At 42.1% G+C, this 15,627-nt stretch overlaps 1 protein-coding gene across 5 annotated transcripts in view; it reads right to left on the bottom strand.

Moving 5' to 3' along the window:
* CNIH3 (cornichon family AMPA receptor auxiliary protein 3) overlaps positions 1-11,113 on the bottom strand; it is a 53,846-nt gene extending 42,733 nt beyond the window's left edge. For 2 of the 5 annotated variants that reach the window (XM_062490465.1, XM_062490467.1), the window contains exons 1-2: positions 8,927-9,262; positions 4,293-4,368 (exon numbers count right to left, since the gene is read on the bottom strand). In XM_062490465.1, coding sequence (XP_062346449.1) covers positions 4,293-4,368; positions 8,927-9,060 — 210 coding nt within the window. In that variant the 5' untranslated portion in view covers positions 9,061-9,262. Of the gene's footprint in view, positions 1-1,321; positions 2,206-4,292; positions 4,369-8,926; positions 9,263-11,079 lie in introns of those variants that run through there. The other 3 variants (XM_062490466.1, XM_062490468.1, XM_062490469.1) reach the window with 2 other exon arrangements.
* Between the last annotated feature and the right edge of the window lie 4,514 nt (positions 11,114-15,627).

The following is a 15,627-nucleotide window of genomic DNA, read 5'->3' as shown; positions in this document are numbered from 1 at the left end:
ATCCAATTTATCCTGTTCCATCCTGAATGCTTACAGCATGGAGTTACCGTGCAGCACACATAAAGCAGAATTAATTCTAAAATATGTAACAGTTCAAAAGAATTGCAAGTTATGCATTAGAAAGACCTCACATCTTTTGAGTTACACACTTATGCCTACCACAGACACTCAGGGAACAGTACGGAACGAGCACCGACCCTGTGGAGTTAAAAAAAAGAAGGCAGACTGCATCAGAAGGAGGGGAGAGTTTCCCACCTCAACCCCGACTTTTTAGGAAATATTAATGTAGTAATTAGCTAAGGGAAAACACAGTATCTGCTCCATCAGACACGGGGAGGTTTCCCCGTCACAGCGCTCTATTGGCAGGCAAGAGAAGCCGCTGTTTTTACCTGGAGAGCTCCCGCCCGGGCACGGCCGGAGCTGAGCCGCGGGCAGCGCCCAGCTCCGCCTGCAGCGCGGCGATGGGACAGAGCTCAGCCTGCGATCGCTCCCGGCGCGGGGACTGAGTGTCACAGACCGCAGGTGTCACAGACCCCGAGTGTCACAGACCGCGGGTGTCACAGACCCCGGGTGTCACAGACCGCAGGTGTCACAGACCGCAGGTGTCACAGACCGCAGGTGTCACAGACCCCGGGTGTCACAGACCCCGAGTGTCACAGACCCCGAGTGTCACAGACCGCAGGCTCCCACAGACCCCGGGTGTCACAGACCCCGGGTGTCACAGACCCCGAGTGTCACAGACCGCAGGTGTCACAGACCCCGAGTGTCACAGACCCCGAGTGTCACAGACCGCAGGCTCCCACAGACCCCGGGTGTCACAGACCCCGGGTGTCACAGACCCCGAGTGTCACAGACCGCAGGTGTCACAGACCGCAGGTGTCACAGACCCCGGGTGTCACAGACCGCAGGGTGTCACAGACCCCGGGTGTCACAGACCCCGAGTGTCACAGACCGCAGGTGTCACAGACCGCAGGTGTCACAGACCCCGGGTGTCACAGACCGCAGGTGTCACAGACCCCGGGTGTCACAGACCCCGAGTGTCACAGACCGCAGGTGTCACAGACCCCGGGTGTCACAGACCCCAAGCCGTCGCGGCTCCTTGCGCTTGCAGCAATGTGACAAACACCGTCCCCCACGCAGAGGTCTCACAAGCTCCGTCTGCCCTGGCTCCGCCGCGGGACGCTGCTCCCCAGCTGCCCGGGCGAGGGGCTGCTGGCTCCCGCCTCATCCCTGCCCCGCCGCCCCGCTCCCTCACGGCACGACCCTCCACACCCGGGCTGGAGCGGCCTCCAGCGCGGGGGCTGCGGGCTGGGGTACTCACATGCCAGATGGCGAAGAAGATGAGGGCGGCGCAGAGGACCAGCGACAGCATGTAGCAGAAAGCGGCGAAGGTGAAGGCCATGGCGGGGAGAGCTCTGCGCGCCCCGCTCCGCCGGGCGGGATGTGCCGGCGGGAGAGCGGCGGCCCCCGGAGCGGCAGCGCGGAGAGCGGAGCGGGCAGCGCCACACGTACCCGGGGCCGGGCCCGCCCCGAGCCCCGCAACGCCCCCGGCCCGGCCCGGCCCGGCCCGGCCCCTCCGCCGCGATCCCCTCCCCGCCGAGGCGCCGCGGTGGGCGGCCACCGGGGCGGGTCCCCTCGGCCGTGCGGGAGGGATGCGCTGGGGTCCGGGGCTCGGCGGTGCGGGGCTCCTGCCGCCTCTCGAGCGTCTGCAGCCAGAGAGAGCCGCGTGTTCCTGACTGAAATCCTGTCACGACATCGTGAGAGAAAGGAGCGTAGGCTGGGATCAGTTCAGGCCAAATCTTGAGAAGATAATTATGTGCCTAAACTTGCAAGCGCTTCGATGGGGTTTTTAAAAGTTTTTGTTTTATTTTTTTTTTTCCATTCAGGGTCAGTTAAATCGGGTGAAACATCCCCCAGGCTCAGTGGGTGCACCAGCGGTGGAGTGTCCATCCTCTGATAGAGAGGGGACAGAAGCCCAGCCCAAGAGCTCACGAAGCAAAGCGGAGTAGCTTAGCAAAGCAGCATCAATCTGCCTATTCCCATCAGAAGGCATTTACTGTTGGAGCAAATCAATAAAGCCTTTCTTAACAGCTACTGCTTTCAGGTATACACAATATCCAAATTGCTGAAGTACATATGTAAAATAACGAAGGAAGAGCAACCTCCCGCCTCTTATCTTTAACGGCATCTTTATCCACAGTGTCTCCAGATACAATTTAGCCATTTCTGCAGATCTGGTTTAGATTTACTGTAAAAAGTTCTTCCTCTTCTTTGGAGCACATCAGCTGGCACAATACAGCAGGTTTGCAAGCAAAACATTTTCATCAGAAAATACCAGACAACCATTAGAAGTCCCATTTAAAAATATCTTGAAAACCATGGATGCAAGTTATGTATTTGAAACATCCTTACAAAACTGAAAGAGAATTTCAGCTCACAGCATTTTTTCATTCCTTTTATGGATTAAACGGATTCAGTAACAACACTGTTCAGAAATTTGCCAGTGGTCACCTGTGAAAGTCAGAATTCCTGGCACAAGAGAACACAATTCCATCAAAGCCAAGTCCAGTGGAAGCTTTCTTCGTAAATGTTTCCAATATATTTTTGTTTAAAAGTACAGTATATTATTTGTAATATAATGCGCACTTTTATCCTGAGACAAGAATTGACTTGACTTTAATCAAGAGTCAAGGCCAGTAATTAATAAACCAATCAGGAATAAACAGATGGATCTAACCTTTCATAATTGAGCTGCTCCAGACTGTATGTGTAGTGTGATGTTTTAATTAAGAAGGACAGAACATGGCAAATAGAAATGAGATTCATGTAATACAGGAATGCAGTAAACCTATTTATTGTAATTCTCTGACCTTTTAAATTTTTTGTATCTGAAATCCTGAAGAGTGTATACTTGTGGAAATAAATGGTTTATTCATAACCACACATTTTGAAAAGAGCAGTAGGTGAGGTACAGGAGTCATCTTTGGAAATATTTATTTATTTTGCCATGGTAACTTTAATATCTGGATATATATTACCTATGCTAAGATTCAACACAGGAAACACCCGATGCTTCTAAGAAGATGAAAATAAAACATTTATTTCTGGGGCACTTATATGTATACACCTCCACAAATACATATGCACACCTATGAAAAATACAAATATACTACACCTATTATAAACTACCAGAACAGAAACAACCCTTAAATCTCAGTTTAGCACCATACTCCACTCCCCTATTTTCCACTCTCACCTTCATTAATATTCCAGATATTTATCTGGAGCTCTTCAAGGAGCACACAGGCAAAATACTTGTTTCTGATTTTGCAAGGAGACAGTTCCACAGCCAAAGACGTCCCAGATCACAGAGGCTTTCCTGATACTGACTTTGAAACATACATTGCCCCCAGCCATATTGCTAGCCATTAATCACTGCTAGTGGCTGCCAAATTACAGAAATTTCTGACATACAGCAATGACAAAAAAATCCATAAAGATGCATTTAGGATATTTTTGTCTTACTGAGTTCTTCTTACATAATACCATGAGAATACCTTAAGTATCCTCAGATGTTTAAGCCATGGAGGGTGATGGAAAGACATACCCCTCTGATTTGCACTCAGAGATTTGTCTGAGTAATCACTGAAAATCTTCCTTATCTCCATCTCGTTACAAACTCATTACAGCTCTCTGTGGTATGAGGACCTCACAGCAGGGAGCTGTTTCTTTGTCATTTATGAATGAGACTACTGCAAATCTGGAAGCACAAGGCAAAATAATGGATGTGCCTGACTATTTTCTCCCTGGTATAAGCCCCTGTGAACACAACAGGAACACCAGTCTGTCTATTAGCTCCTCATGCACTTCTGTGGTCTTCAAATAAACTGATGGACCTGATCTGAGATTACAGTCCAGCACCCAGCTGTGCTCCTTTGAAATAATGTACAGCAGCCAGGATGGAGTGTGAGGGAGCTGAGGGTGCAGCGTTATCTGCTCAGGGGTCCTGGAATGGGCAAACCAGGTAAACACAGAGCATAGGGTACATATTATATATATTATAAAATATATTTTTGCCTTTATGAAAAATTGCTGCTTTCAAAAACTGTCATTTTAACACTTCTTGAGACCCACGTGGATTTATATTACTAGAAATAAAAGGCTCAGAAGGTTCTGCAGCACTCTCAGAAAACGCAGTAATTCCTGCTCTCTGATGTTCAGCAGCTCATTTTAGCAGCCACAGTCTCAGATTTAGCACCTCATCTTTCACTCTTCTGTCTTTAAAATCTTACCAATGCTCCTGCTTCCTCCATGGTATTTCCAAGCCATTTCCAGAAGGGATTGCTGCTCTCTCTATGTGGCTCCCACCTGCAACCCAGGAATGTAACAGAAAAAAAAAAAAAAAACCAGTCAAAAGCTAAACTATGAGATGAATTGCAGATTAAGTAAAGTCAGGAAGAAATGGAAAGTAAATTCTGTTCAGACTGATTAAAAAGGGTTCATATTCTCTCCTCTCGTACTTAACCAGAGGCTCTTTCTTTTAAATATATTTGATGATGGGTTCACAAGGCATTTCAAGCTTGACAACAGTTCCTAGCACAATGAGCTGGCTTTGTCCCACAGTGTCCACAAACAGATTGTGACTATGCATTTGTAAACCCTGAGGAGAAAGGGGTTTTACAAAAGATTGTGAGGGCTCTTGATTTCCTTGAGCACATTAAATTTTAGAATGCTAGTTACCCCTCTTTGGATTTAGTGCTTGTGAACAGAAAAAATTTCTCCTCATTTTGCATCTTTGTTGAAAAATATGATCATCAGTACAGTCTGATACAAATTTTACAGAGAGTCATCACAAAAAAAATAGATGGTGGGGCTGCATTTGTACAAGTAATAGTGAGATGCTGATTTTCAAAGCTAACACTCTGCAAATATGACCATATCTCAAAACGCAAACAGGATCAGGAGCTTTTTTACTTCAGGAGGTTTTTTTTTTCTTTCTGAGGACCTCTATGAAGGGACCATAAAAATTCAGTCACTAGGTAAATAATAACAAGAGTACATCTAGTGAGCTCCAGACAGCCCTCAAAAACAAACAACATCCAGTTGTGAAAAGAGATTGTGAAAATAGATTTAATAGATTCGTGAGTTCAGGATGTCCTTAGATTAGCAGGTCTCAGAGCACTTGATTTTATGTGAAATGACCTTTTGTGCTAGATAATGAAAGAATTCGAAGGTACTTAAATTTCCAGTGGCTAATTTGCAGAATGGCATCAGAGATGAGAAGGGACTGCTAATGAGTCTTTCAACCCCCAAATAATTACCACAACTGGATAAACCTAAAGGAGAAGTCTTTATAAGACTTGTAGTCCCTGAAGTGGGAGGCTAAAATCACCATAAATCCACCCACAAGGCGATGCACCCTCAGCCAAAGCAGTTCATAGCTTTAAGGTTTATATATTATTGCTACATTCTTGTTGTTTAAGTGTAACATGTGAGTGTAACATGCATACTGAGTGCCTGTTAGAGTAAAAGCCATTATATTAATTATAGTAGGGAACTCTCATTCATAGATTATTTTTTTAATAATACATGTGACTCTCTCTTTTGTGGACCTTAAGTAACACTAAATTATTAACAATGCTCATATAAAAATTGCCATCATTGGGCTTTACTGCTAATACCCCACAGAGATTAATAGAAGCATTTCATACCCTTGTGCATTATTATTTCAGATTATCTGCAGATTCTAGATGAAATTACTCTATTATTTCATGGTCAGTTCATTTTCAAAAGGTTACCTTTGTAATAATAAAGGCAAGTGACATTTTGTTAATGAAGTCTCATTTTCACATACCAAGAATAAGATAGTTCACAAACATACTGACAATAATCTCATTTTACTGCCAGCTGTTCCCACCTTTTTTTGTAGGACCTAGATGAATAAATTTTATGTATATTATCATAAGATCACAGGAAAGTTTATGTCAGAAGGGACTTCAGGCTGTGTCTAGTCCGACCTCCTGTACAAAGCAGTGACAAATGCAAGGTCAGACTTACTGCTCAAGGCTTCATCTGGACAAGTCTTGAAAGCCTCCATGGGCAGAGACAGACCAGCCTCTCTGGGCAACCTGTTCCACTGCCTGTCTCAGGTCATCTTCAGCAGAATTGTCAGGTCCCAGCCTGTTTCATTGCCAGGGCTTATTCCCTGCTTAGTACACAACTTTACATTTGTCACTGGTGAAGTTTGTAAGGCTCCTGTTAGGCTATAAGTCTCCATAGTATTGAAATCCACTTTTAAAAGCATGGATTAATATGCAATACAGAAGCGTTCCAAAAGAGCAGAGCAAGACTGTTCAGAGAATGACACCGTAGTGCTTTACTTCTACTGTTCCCTTGCCAGCCCATATTAGAATTATACATATTAGAATCATACTCATGTCCATAATGGCCACTGGCAAAACTGAGGCTTCAGGTTTATAGCTCAGATCACTCTCCTGAACTCAGTGATCTCAGTACTGCTCTGTGCTGTGCTCTGATAACCAGCACCACAGAGGCAGGACACACGTGTTGATTCTTCATGTCACCGATGATCTGCTAGCAAATAGAAAAGTGTTTGTCATCAGGGAGTCTGTGACTTTTTCCATTACCTGCAGGGTTAGTGGAGCAACTTTGTGAGCATAGATATCATTCCACCTCTTAATTCTCAAGATAGGCTTCTGTCCTCTCTTGCTCCAGCCACCTCTGTCCCTCTACTGCACAGTTCTTTCCCATTAGTTCATTTTTCCCTTATCTTCTTGTTAGCTCATAGTCTCATCCTGGTCCATCTACTGCCTCTCACTTCCATACCTCCTCCAAATCCAGGTTTTATCTCCTGGGAGCTCATCAAGACTGCTTCCTCACCAGTGATGAAATATCTGATGAGATATTAATCCCCCCACAGAAAGACAGGATCTCTGCCCTTGGTTCCAGGACAGAGTAGAAAAAGCAAATGGAAAAAGCAATGGCAGGGGAGGTCCTGCTTTAAAGTGAAATGGATTGGGGAAAGGATTTGCTTAATTACAACACATCTCTAATAACTATGTGGGGAAGTTTCAGAAGGATTAGAATTAGACAAAACCATAATTATTCATGGCAACAATAGAAGTCATCTTCATAGTACAAAAGTTACCTCCCTCCAGATGTGAAATCCTTCCAATACATGGAAGGGAGAAACCTTCCATAAATTAGCAATGAGGTTTTCAGCATTGGCAAAGCAGCATCGGCGTGTTTTTCCCAAGAAGATTTTTCTGAACTGGTCGAGACCTTAAGTCTGAGGGGAAACTCAGTGTAGAAATGGGAGCCCATGAAGGGAAGAGAGAGTAAGATCTTAACATGGAACATCTGAAACAGTCTTAATTGCCTGTTTTGCTTCAAATCAATACATGGAAAGCATAAAGAAGTAATTCTTGCTAACATTGCTTAATCCTGCCAAGAATAAATTCAATTTGTGTCTGTGCTGGGGAGAAAGTGGATTACAACTTCATCAGTTTTGAATAACCAAATACCACCAAATAAATGAAAAATTAATAACAAATTTTCTGAATAAGCTTTCTCATAAGAAATCTTTCATTAGTCACTGAAGACCCTGCAGACCTCTAATAAGAAAATTTGCATAAGATATGCCTTCGTCCAAACTCTGAAATAACATTCTGGGCCAGATTCCTCTGATTTTGACAATGTTTAATTTTTGTCCCACCCTGTAGTACTCTGCTAATTTCCAAGACCTGCTGGTGCTCCCACCCACTGCAGGCTGTATCAGATCACACTCCATGGCTCCATCATTCTGAACAGGGATGCCAGAACAAAGTCAAATATGCTATGCCCTTCAAAAGTTCTCCTTCTCAGAGGACGATTAAATTATCTCCTATTAAACCAAATGTTCTTCCTCTTTGTCTTTCTGTACTGCGGCTGATACTGAATGCTCATCCCTGCTGTCCCAAAAACAACAATCTGTTGCAGAAAACCTAGACCTGGTGTCTTTGCTATAATTTAGGAAAAAAAATCAGTATTTCACCAAACTGACATATGTGTTCTCAGTGAATTAATGGCCTTAGTCATTTTTAACTTGCACGCATAAGTGAATAGCTAAAATATGGTCTGCATAACTAACAGTGTTGACTAATGAATACATAAACATTAAATCATGGCTTTATTTATTCAGAAAAGCTGGTTTTGATGCAGTTTTATGAGAGGTGGGCTCATCTGTGGTACAAAAGGAAGGAGAGGCCATGCAGGTACAGCAGCATGTGCTGCAGGAATGATCTGGTTGTGATCAGCTCAGGACCCCTACAGCCCTGTCTCCTTGTCCTCTAACTCATTAAATTAGTATCAGGTTTGAATGACCTCTATTTAAAGGGAATAAATAAATCAGTTGCCAAAATAACATGACTTGTATTATTAGCACATCAGCAATGCAACAGTCTATCAAGCACTGAATTTAAGCCCTCTCCAAACTGATCCCTTAAGCTTTTGTAACTTCAAAACATATTCCTCATGTTAAACCAGAGAAAATAGAAAACCCATAAATAGGGATATTTTTAACTGTAGGAGTAAAACTAATGATTATAGCAGTCTGTAACACTTAGAGTTTCTAGTCACTTCAGCTAAAATCCCTTATAAAAACTATTCTAGCATTTGACAACAAGTACTGAAGAATTCATATTGTAAATTGGAAAAATACCAGAAGAAAAGGTTGGAGGTGGCATTGGAGGAGTTGGGAACACGTTTAGCAAGAAATCTCATGAGAACGCTGTGCTGAAAGATCATTTTTATTCTATATATAAATCTTTAATATATTAGCAATCCTGGCTTTAACATCCTAATATATTTTTATTGCCAGCCTGAAGAAGAAAAAGCAAGACAAGGTGATTCTCTGCAATTTACCTACCTCTTACAAAGAAGAGAACGATTGAAATCCTCGTTGAAGGTTCCAGTGCATTCAATTTCTGTTCTGTGTTCTACTGGTACCAAGCAATAGGACAAGAGGCAGAAGCTGGAACACAGGAATGACCCCCTGCACATGAGGAAGAACTTCCTTACTGTGCAAGTGACAGAGTACTGGAACAGGTCACCCAAGCAGGTTGTGGATTCACCTTCTCTGGAAATATTCCAAAGCCATCTGGACACAATCCACCTGCTCTAGGTTGACCCTGCCTGAGCAGGGAGGTTGGACCACATGACTCACTGTGGTCCTTTCTGACCTGACCCACTATGTGACCCTTTTTATTTCTGGAACCTTGAAATGCCTAGATAAACTTGCCTAAACCACAAGATAAGTTTGGGTCTAGATCTTTAATATATTCAGTATGCCCTCTGAAATACTCAGTTTAATTCTAGGAATAGTAAGGAGAAGGAGTTTGTGAAATCATAAGTAAAAAACCTGCCCTTGTTTTATTCTGTGTCATTCAAAGCTGCCTTTTCCCCAATCCCATATGTTTTGTACCCACATTAAACACTTAGTACAAGTTTTCTTTTGTTAAACCAATTGTCACTTTTATGTGACAAAAGTGGCTGAGCAGTGACAGGTTCCAGCTCTAGTCATCTATGCTCTCCAAATGGAATGATCTGTGTTGTTTCAAAAAGCTTTCACTTGTCACTCAGAGCTCTGAAGAAGCTGTTCACTGGAAGATCAATGAAACACAGGTCTCAGAGATTACTAGAGAAATGGAAGAGCTAAATGTGATCTTAACTACTCATTACCTGGGAAGAGAACAATGACTCACATCAAATTCATAAAGTTGAACAGCCTTTTAGAAATTATCATGACTCACAAGTACTGCACACACACGCACTCATACAGGGTCTTCTCTGTCGAAGGCATTTAGTTCTTCTATACAGAAACTCAGCTTTCATCTCCTTGAACCAACAACAGCCTTATATCAATGTAATTACCTTGGCATCAGCCAGCTCTCTGATTCACAGAAGTAGAGCCCATAAGTGCGTTTCTTGCTGACTGGGCTACATAAACTGTTGACCTATAAACTTTTGTGAAACAACACATAACAGAATTTTTTTTTCTTTTTTCTTCCCAAAGAGATTTTGTAAGAGTTTGATTTGGATTGCAAGTAAAACAACTCTCAAAATCAAATTAACTCCAGGTAGGTTTTCTTTGAGGACATAGTACTCTTAAGGAAAAATATTTTTCAACAATTATTCCAGTGAGGAGTTATTTTGGCTTCTGAAGCATTCATTTTAGTGACAATAATTCCATGTCCATTGAAGGAATTAACACAAGCAAAGCTATTGAGTTAAGCAAAGCTAGCCAAGCTGGGGGACTCAAGCTTGAAATGGGAGCAAATACGACATTTTAGCAGTACTGGTGTTTCCAATCCATCAGTTACTGTTGTAATTTACATGCATGCTGTGTTCTGAGAGGTACTTTGAACTTTCAGGTAGCAGAAAATCAGAAAGCACTTCTGCTAATTTGAACTGCAAAAGGGTTTTCCACTCCGATGCTCTCAGCATGACCCACATGCACACAGAGATCATCCTGTAGAAAAAGTCAACACACTGGACAACCTTCTTAGTTTCTTCACATATTTGTTCTGGCCTGGATGGAGAAGCTAATTTGTGAGGGTCTAAATTTCCAAGTACTGCAGCTTAGCTGCCCTAGTTCCCACTAAGGCCACTTTGTCTTGCTGGGAGAAATTAATCTGGCTTTGAAAGTACTGTAAGCTATTTTTCCTTTAACACTGAAGTGTCCCCAGCAAGAACAGTGTGAATTAGTGAAATGGAAATTCACACCCAATGTGAGTTTCTATTAACTTCCTTCTGTTAAAATGCCCACAAATAGGGCAGGTGGCTGGAGCAGACTGACAGGATAATAGATTTTTCCAGAAAGGAAAAAAAATATATCAGAAAAGTAGCATAAGTCACTAGGAAAATGAAATAGGATGAGCTGTGTCCACAAATGGCGTTACTGAGCTCATTTCATCTTGAAGAGAAGGAAGCAGTGCATCTCAAGGAAGGAAGACAATTTACTGCAAATGACCTGAAGTAGCTGAGTAAAGAGTTTGATGTGCCTGCTATCTAACTACTCACCTGAGGAGCCAAGAGAGCTGAGCAGGGCAAGCATGGTCTCACTGCCGCGAGCCTGACACAGCGGCTGGCAGAAGCTGTCCTCTGATGGTTGTTTACCAGACTGACTGAAATGAGCAAACTCAATTCTTATCAGAAAAGTGTCTGCCTTGCAAAACTCAGAAGCATGAGATTCCCCTGCTAATCATCCTGGTGCAAACGAAGAGGAACAAAAACTTAATTATCCTTCTGCTCCAACAAATGGTACCTCCACACTAAAATCCAGAGACTGCACTGGGGACCATCTATGCCTTTGCCCATTCCAGAATTATCCTATGTGGATTATTTCATCCTGCAGGGCTGCCAGGCCTGAATTGAACCCAAACACATTAGACTTTCTTCACTTGTATTTATCAATATTCTTTGTTGTCAGCTGTAGGACTTTATTTTAAATCAATAAAAAAAATGCTCTTAACTACAAAACCATACAGAAATTGCATGAAATCTTCCATTGCTCCCCTCTACACAGCCAGGGTCTTCTTTAAAAAGACAACTTTGAGTTTAGAAATTCCAGTTGTAGGAACATTTATTTAACAGTGCTGCAAGGCAAAGATACATTTAGCTTATTTGAATTCCTAGGCAAGGTGTGCAACCAAACTGGACGGAGTCTCTAGATAAACCAAGAGCAATTCCCTGACTGTATTTCAGTCCAAAGCTGCACAGATCATATTTGTATAAACTCATTTTATGCACAGTCACTTTTGTTAACTTATTTAGTGTCTTCTGTCTCTGGACATCATACATTAATTCAAACCCTGCAAATCTGAAGCATCTGAATTTACTATCGTGTCATGTTGTGAAAGTGGATTGCCACACAACTTCATATCGGAATATTTCTCAAATTCACAAGTGCTAACAGCAGATATTCTCCCTTCTGTCCATACAACATCCTAAATGAGATTCTGCTTCAATATCCAAGTTTTATGGTATCTCTATATACTGTGAAAATGTGCTTCTCCACAAAAAGCAATATTTTACTACCTTTGGCAGCAATAAAAATGTTTCTTACATACTACAGAACATTGTGAGGCCACCTGACATATGCATGTAATGTCCCTCCAGGAAACCAAGCTTATTTAAGGAGACTGGCACATATTTCCAGCCTGCTTTATATTTCAGAAATTGCTGTAATCTCAGACTCACTACATATTTGACAAATCCTGAAAGACAGATGAGGTTCCAGAAGACTGGTAAAGATAAAAAAAACCATCTTAAGAAAAAAGGGATAGCCTTGGAATGGTCAACGTTTTGGCATGTTTAATTGTTTATTACATTATTTTTCACTTGATTTTAATTAAACAAGTATCCAGAAGAGAGAGATAAAAAAGTAGCAAGGACCAATGATTAATCAAAGTAAAATTGTATGAAACTAAACAAAATTATTTCTATAACAAAGTAATAGGTTTTGGGAAAAAAGAATGAGCAATTAAAGTCATATATGCTAGCTCTGCAATCTGTTTCACAGTGCTGCCTGATTGTTCCCACTCTTACTATTGTGTATTTAAGTATTCCTACCTAAATGAAGTAGCTCTCATTTTAATTTTTTGAGTTGTGTATACTTTTCACACTGATTTCTTGAACCCTCATGATGATTCTCAATTTACATCCTACCTTTCCATGGGCAATTAAGGGATCCTCTGCAGCTGATGGCTGGATGTTACTTAATAATCCTCTCTCCCATGTTATCCAAACTGTTAATGGCAGTTTTGCCTAGTGCTAGACCTGAGGTAAGATCCTACACAATTCCCACGTGCAGAATCCTTTCATTTTGATGATGAATCATGGTTAGCAAAACCAGCTGCATTTTCCCAACATGATGCAACAGTACTCAGAAAAATAGATGCATGTTTCATCACAAATAGAACAAACAGAATAATATCAATCCAGAATGAAAACAGAAAACATTGTACTGAGATGCACCAGCCAAAATGTAACACTGAAGATGGGAAGAAGTGACATTTTGGGACATTAACACTTTTGAAAGCTGCATGCACAAATTTGAGATAATTCGGGAGATACTAGACCTATTGGCCCTGGAGATAAAGCAGAAAGAACTGAGCTCATTCCATCAAAAGAAAACTCTGGAGACACACATGAAAACATAAATGTAAAGCGGTAATGAGTGTGGAAATATAATATTCTCTATCCACCACAGACAGGGTAAAATGTAATGGTCTGAAACTACAAAAAGTGATTAAAATTAGGAGTTAGAAAGACTACAAAGAAATTAAAGTGAGAATACATCACTAAACTTGCATGTTCCCAACATGACATTAATGGTAATGCAAAAATGCCAACAAAACCGTGCTCCCATAACCCACCTTTGAAACTGTCAAGCACATGGTAACCAAGGTCTAAGACTGCATGTTTAGCTAGATTTTTGTTATAAATTACAAACCAGAGATTCATTACCTTACCTAATACATTAAAGTTATAGAATAATAGAAAGGTTTAGGTTGGAAGAGCCTTTCAAAGATATCTAGCCCAATCTTCCTGACAGGGGCAGGGATATCTTCTGCTTCATCAGGTTGTTCAAAGGCCTATCCAGCCTGACCTTGGACACTTCCAGGGATGTTCCAGCTGACATGGTTTAAGAGCTATGGAGATAGAAAAAACACAGATGATTAAGAAACCATTCAAATTTATTATTTAGAGTCTTAGACAGTTTTTGACAGGTGACTGTAAATTATGGGTTAGAAATCTTATTTTAACCTGCTATTGTGAGAAGCCAAAAGTTCAGGGGTGTAAACTTCCTCTAAAGAAATCAATGGTAATGTAGAGTCTACCTACACAAGATATTTCTGCAATCCCCATCATGGCAGTATTAGTACTCTTCCTAATATTTAATGTACTTCTGTTGGGGGTTGTTTTTTTCCTTTCCTCTTTGCCTGTGGAATTTTTTCCCATTGACACACTTAGAAGCACTGATGGCTAGGTCCTTGAGACAGGGAGAGCTTCCTGAATTAAGTATTAGATAGAGTATCTTCCTGGGCATGAACTCTGGAGCCTACAGCACTAAGCAGGGAAGGAAATGGATGATAACTGGCAAGAAAAAAGTCTGCTACTGGCCCAAATGTATACTTTTGTAGAAATTCAACCCCAACTTCCACCACTGCAACTCTTGAGAAGCAAGGAGGTATCTTAGAAAATATCAGTTCTAGAATGAAATTACAGATCTTAGACTAAAAGCATGCATAATAACTGTTAAACTGAAAATATGCACAATAACTTAAATTTTATGAGCATGGACCTAGATGTTACAATTGGAACAGAATTATGCAGATTTGGTGCCCCCTGCTGTCTTTTACTACCAGAGTGACCCATTAAAAATATGAGTGATTAAACACACTGTACTGCACAAAACACCCCCAAAGGGCAAATTAAGGATGCTGCTCAAAAAGGCACGTTTAAACTAGAGTGTGAGTTCACAGATTGCTTTGGTGAAGCACCCAGGAGTTGAGAAGAGCAGAGCTCTATGTTGGGAATGATCACAAAGAGGAAAAACACTGAGCACCATGGCCAACAGGACCCACACAGAGAGCTGAGCTTCAGCTTTGGCACATCTCCATTGCTTCAAACCAGGACCACAGAAAAGACTCAGTTGCTCGTGGGGATAAAACCACAGGAAATCCCTGTGGTCTCTGTTTTCTTGCTCAACACCGACTCTGCTATATTCCAGCCTCTCACCCCCAAACACGAGAGTTTAAACAGACTCTAAATACTTTTGTATGATGGGAGTATGTCAAAGTCTCAGAAGATACGAGTACCAGTGGTGCCCCCAGGCACACACACTGGATGCATCTACACAAATTTGTGTTACCAACTGAAGTGGAAGACACACTCCAGGAGCACACCCAGTACAGCAGGATCCTGCATGGGACAAGCCCAGAGCTAACCTGAAATACAACCCCTCCAACACTCTCAGCACTGCTGCTGGTGTGGCAGCACAACCTGCTTCTCTCTCCACAGCAAACCTTCTTGGGCCACACTGCATGCTAAAGGGACTTCAAATGAGACCCACCTGCTGAGTGCCACTGCCTCAGAGGTGGTTGTCTCACCTCTCCATCCCCCTAGCTGTTTGTTGCTAGTCTACCCATTTCATAAGCCCCAGCAACCTTCTGGCTTCTTGCTTAACTTTCTGGCTTAAAAAAAGTAATCTCTCCCTCTTTTTCCCCCACCAGGGCTGTTTTTCAGATGGATCAGTTTATTGTATGGTCATGTGGGTGCCTGGTCTGATGTAAGAGGGGGAGGAATGTCCCTTTGGCAGCAGTACAGTCCCAGACCAAGCCAATCATGAAACTTCTGTCCTAAATCAAATAAGACTGCGAGGTGCCAATGGGTGCAATGGCTTGTCCAAACTAATGAAGCACATTTCCAGCACAGCTGGGTTGAAATCCTGCTATAATCAATGGCTGAGATATTACATCACTAACTTTTTAAAATTTCTCTGTTGGTCTCTTGCCCGTTCTTTGCATTCCTATAGGAATACAACACAATGTAAGTGATGATGAA

Source organism: Cinclus cinclus, chromosome 3 (assembly GCF_963662255.1).
Source record: "Cinclus cinclus chromosome 3, bCinCin1.1, whole genome shotgun sequence".
Classification (NCBI taxonomy): Eukaryota; Metazoa; Chordata; class Aves; order Passeriformes; family Cinclidae; genus Cinclus; species Cinclus cinclus.
This window is presented reverse-complemented; position numbering and strand designations above follow the sequence as displayed.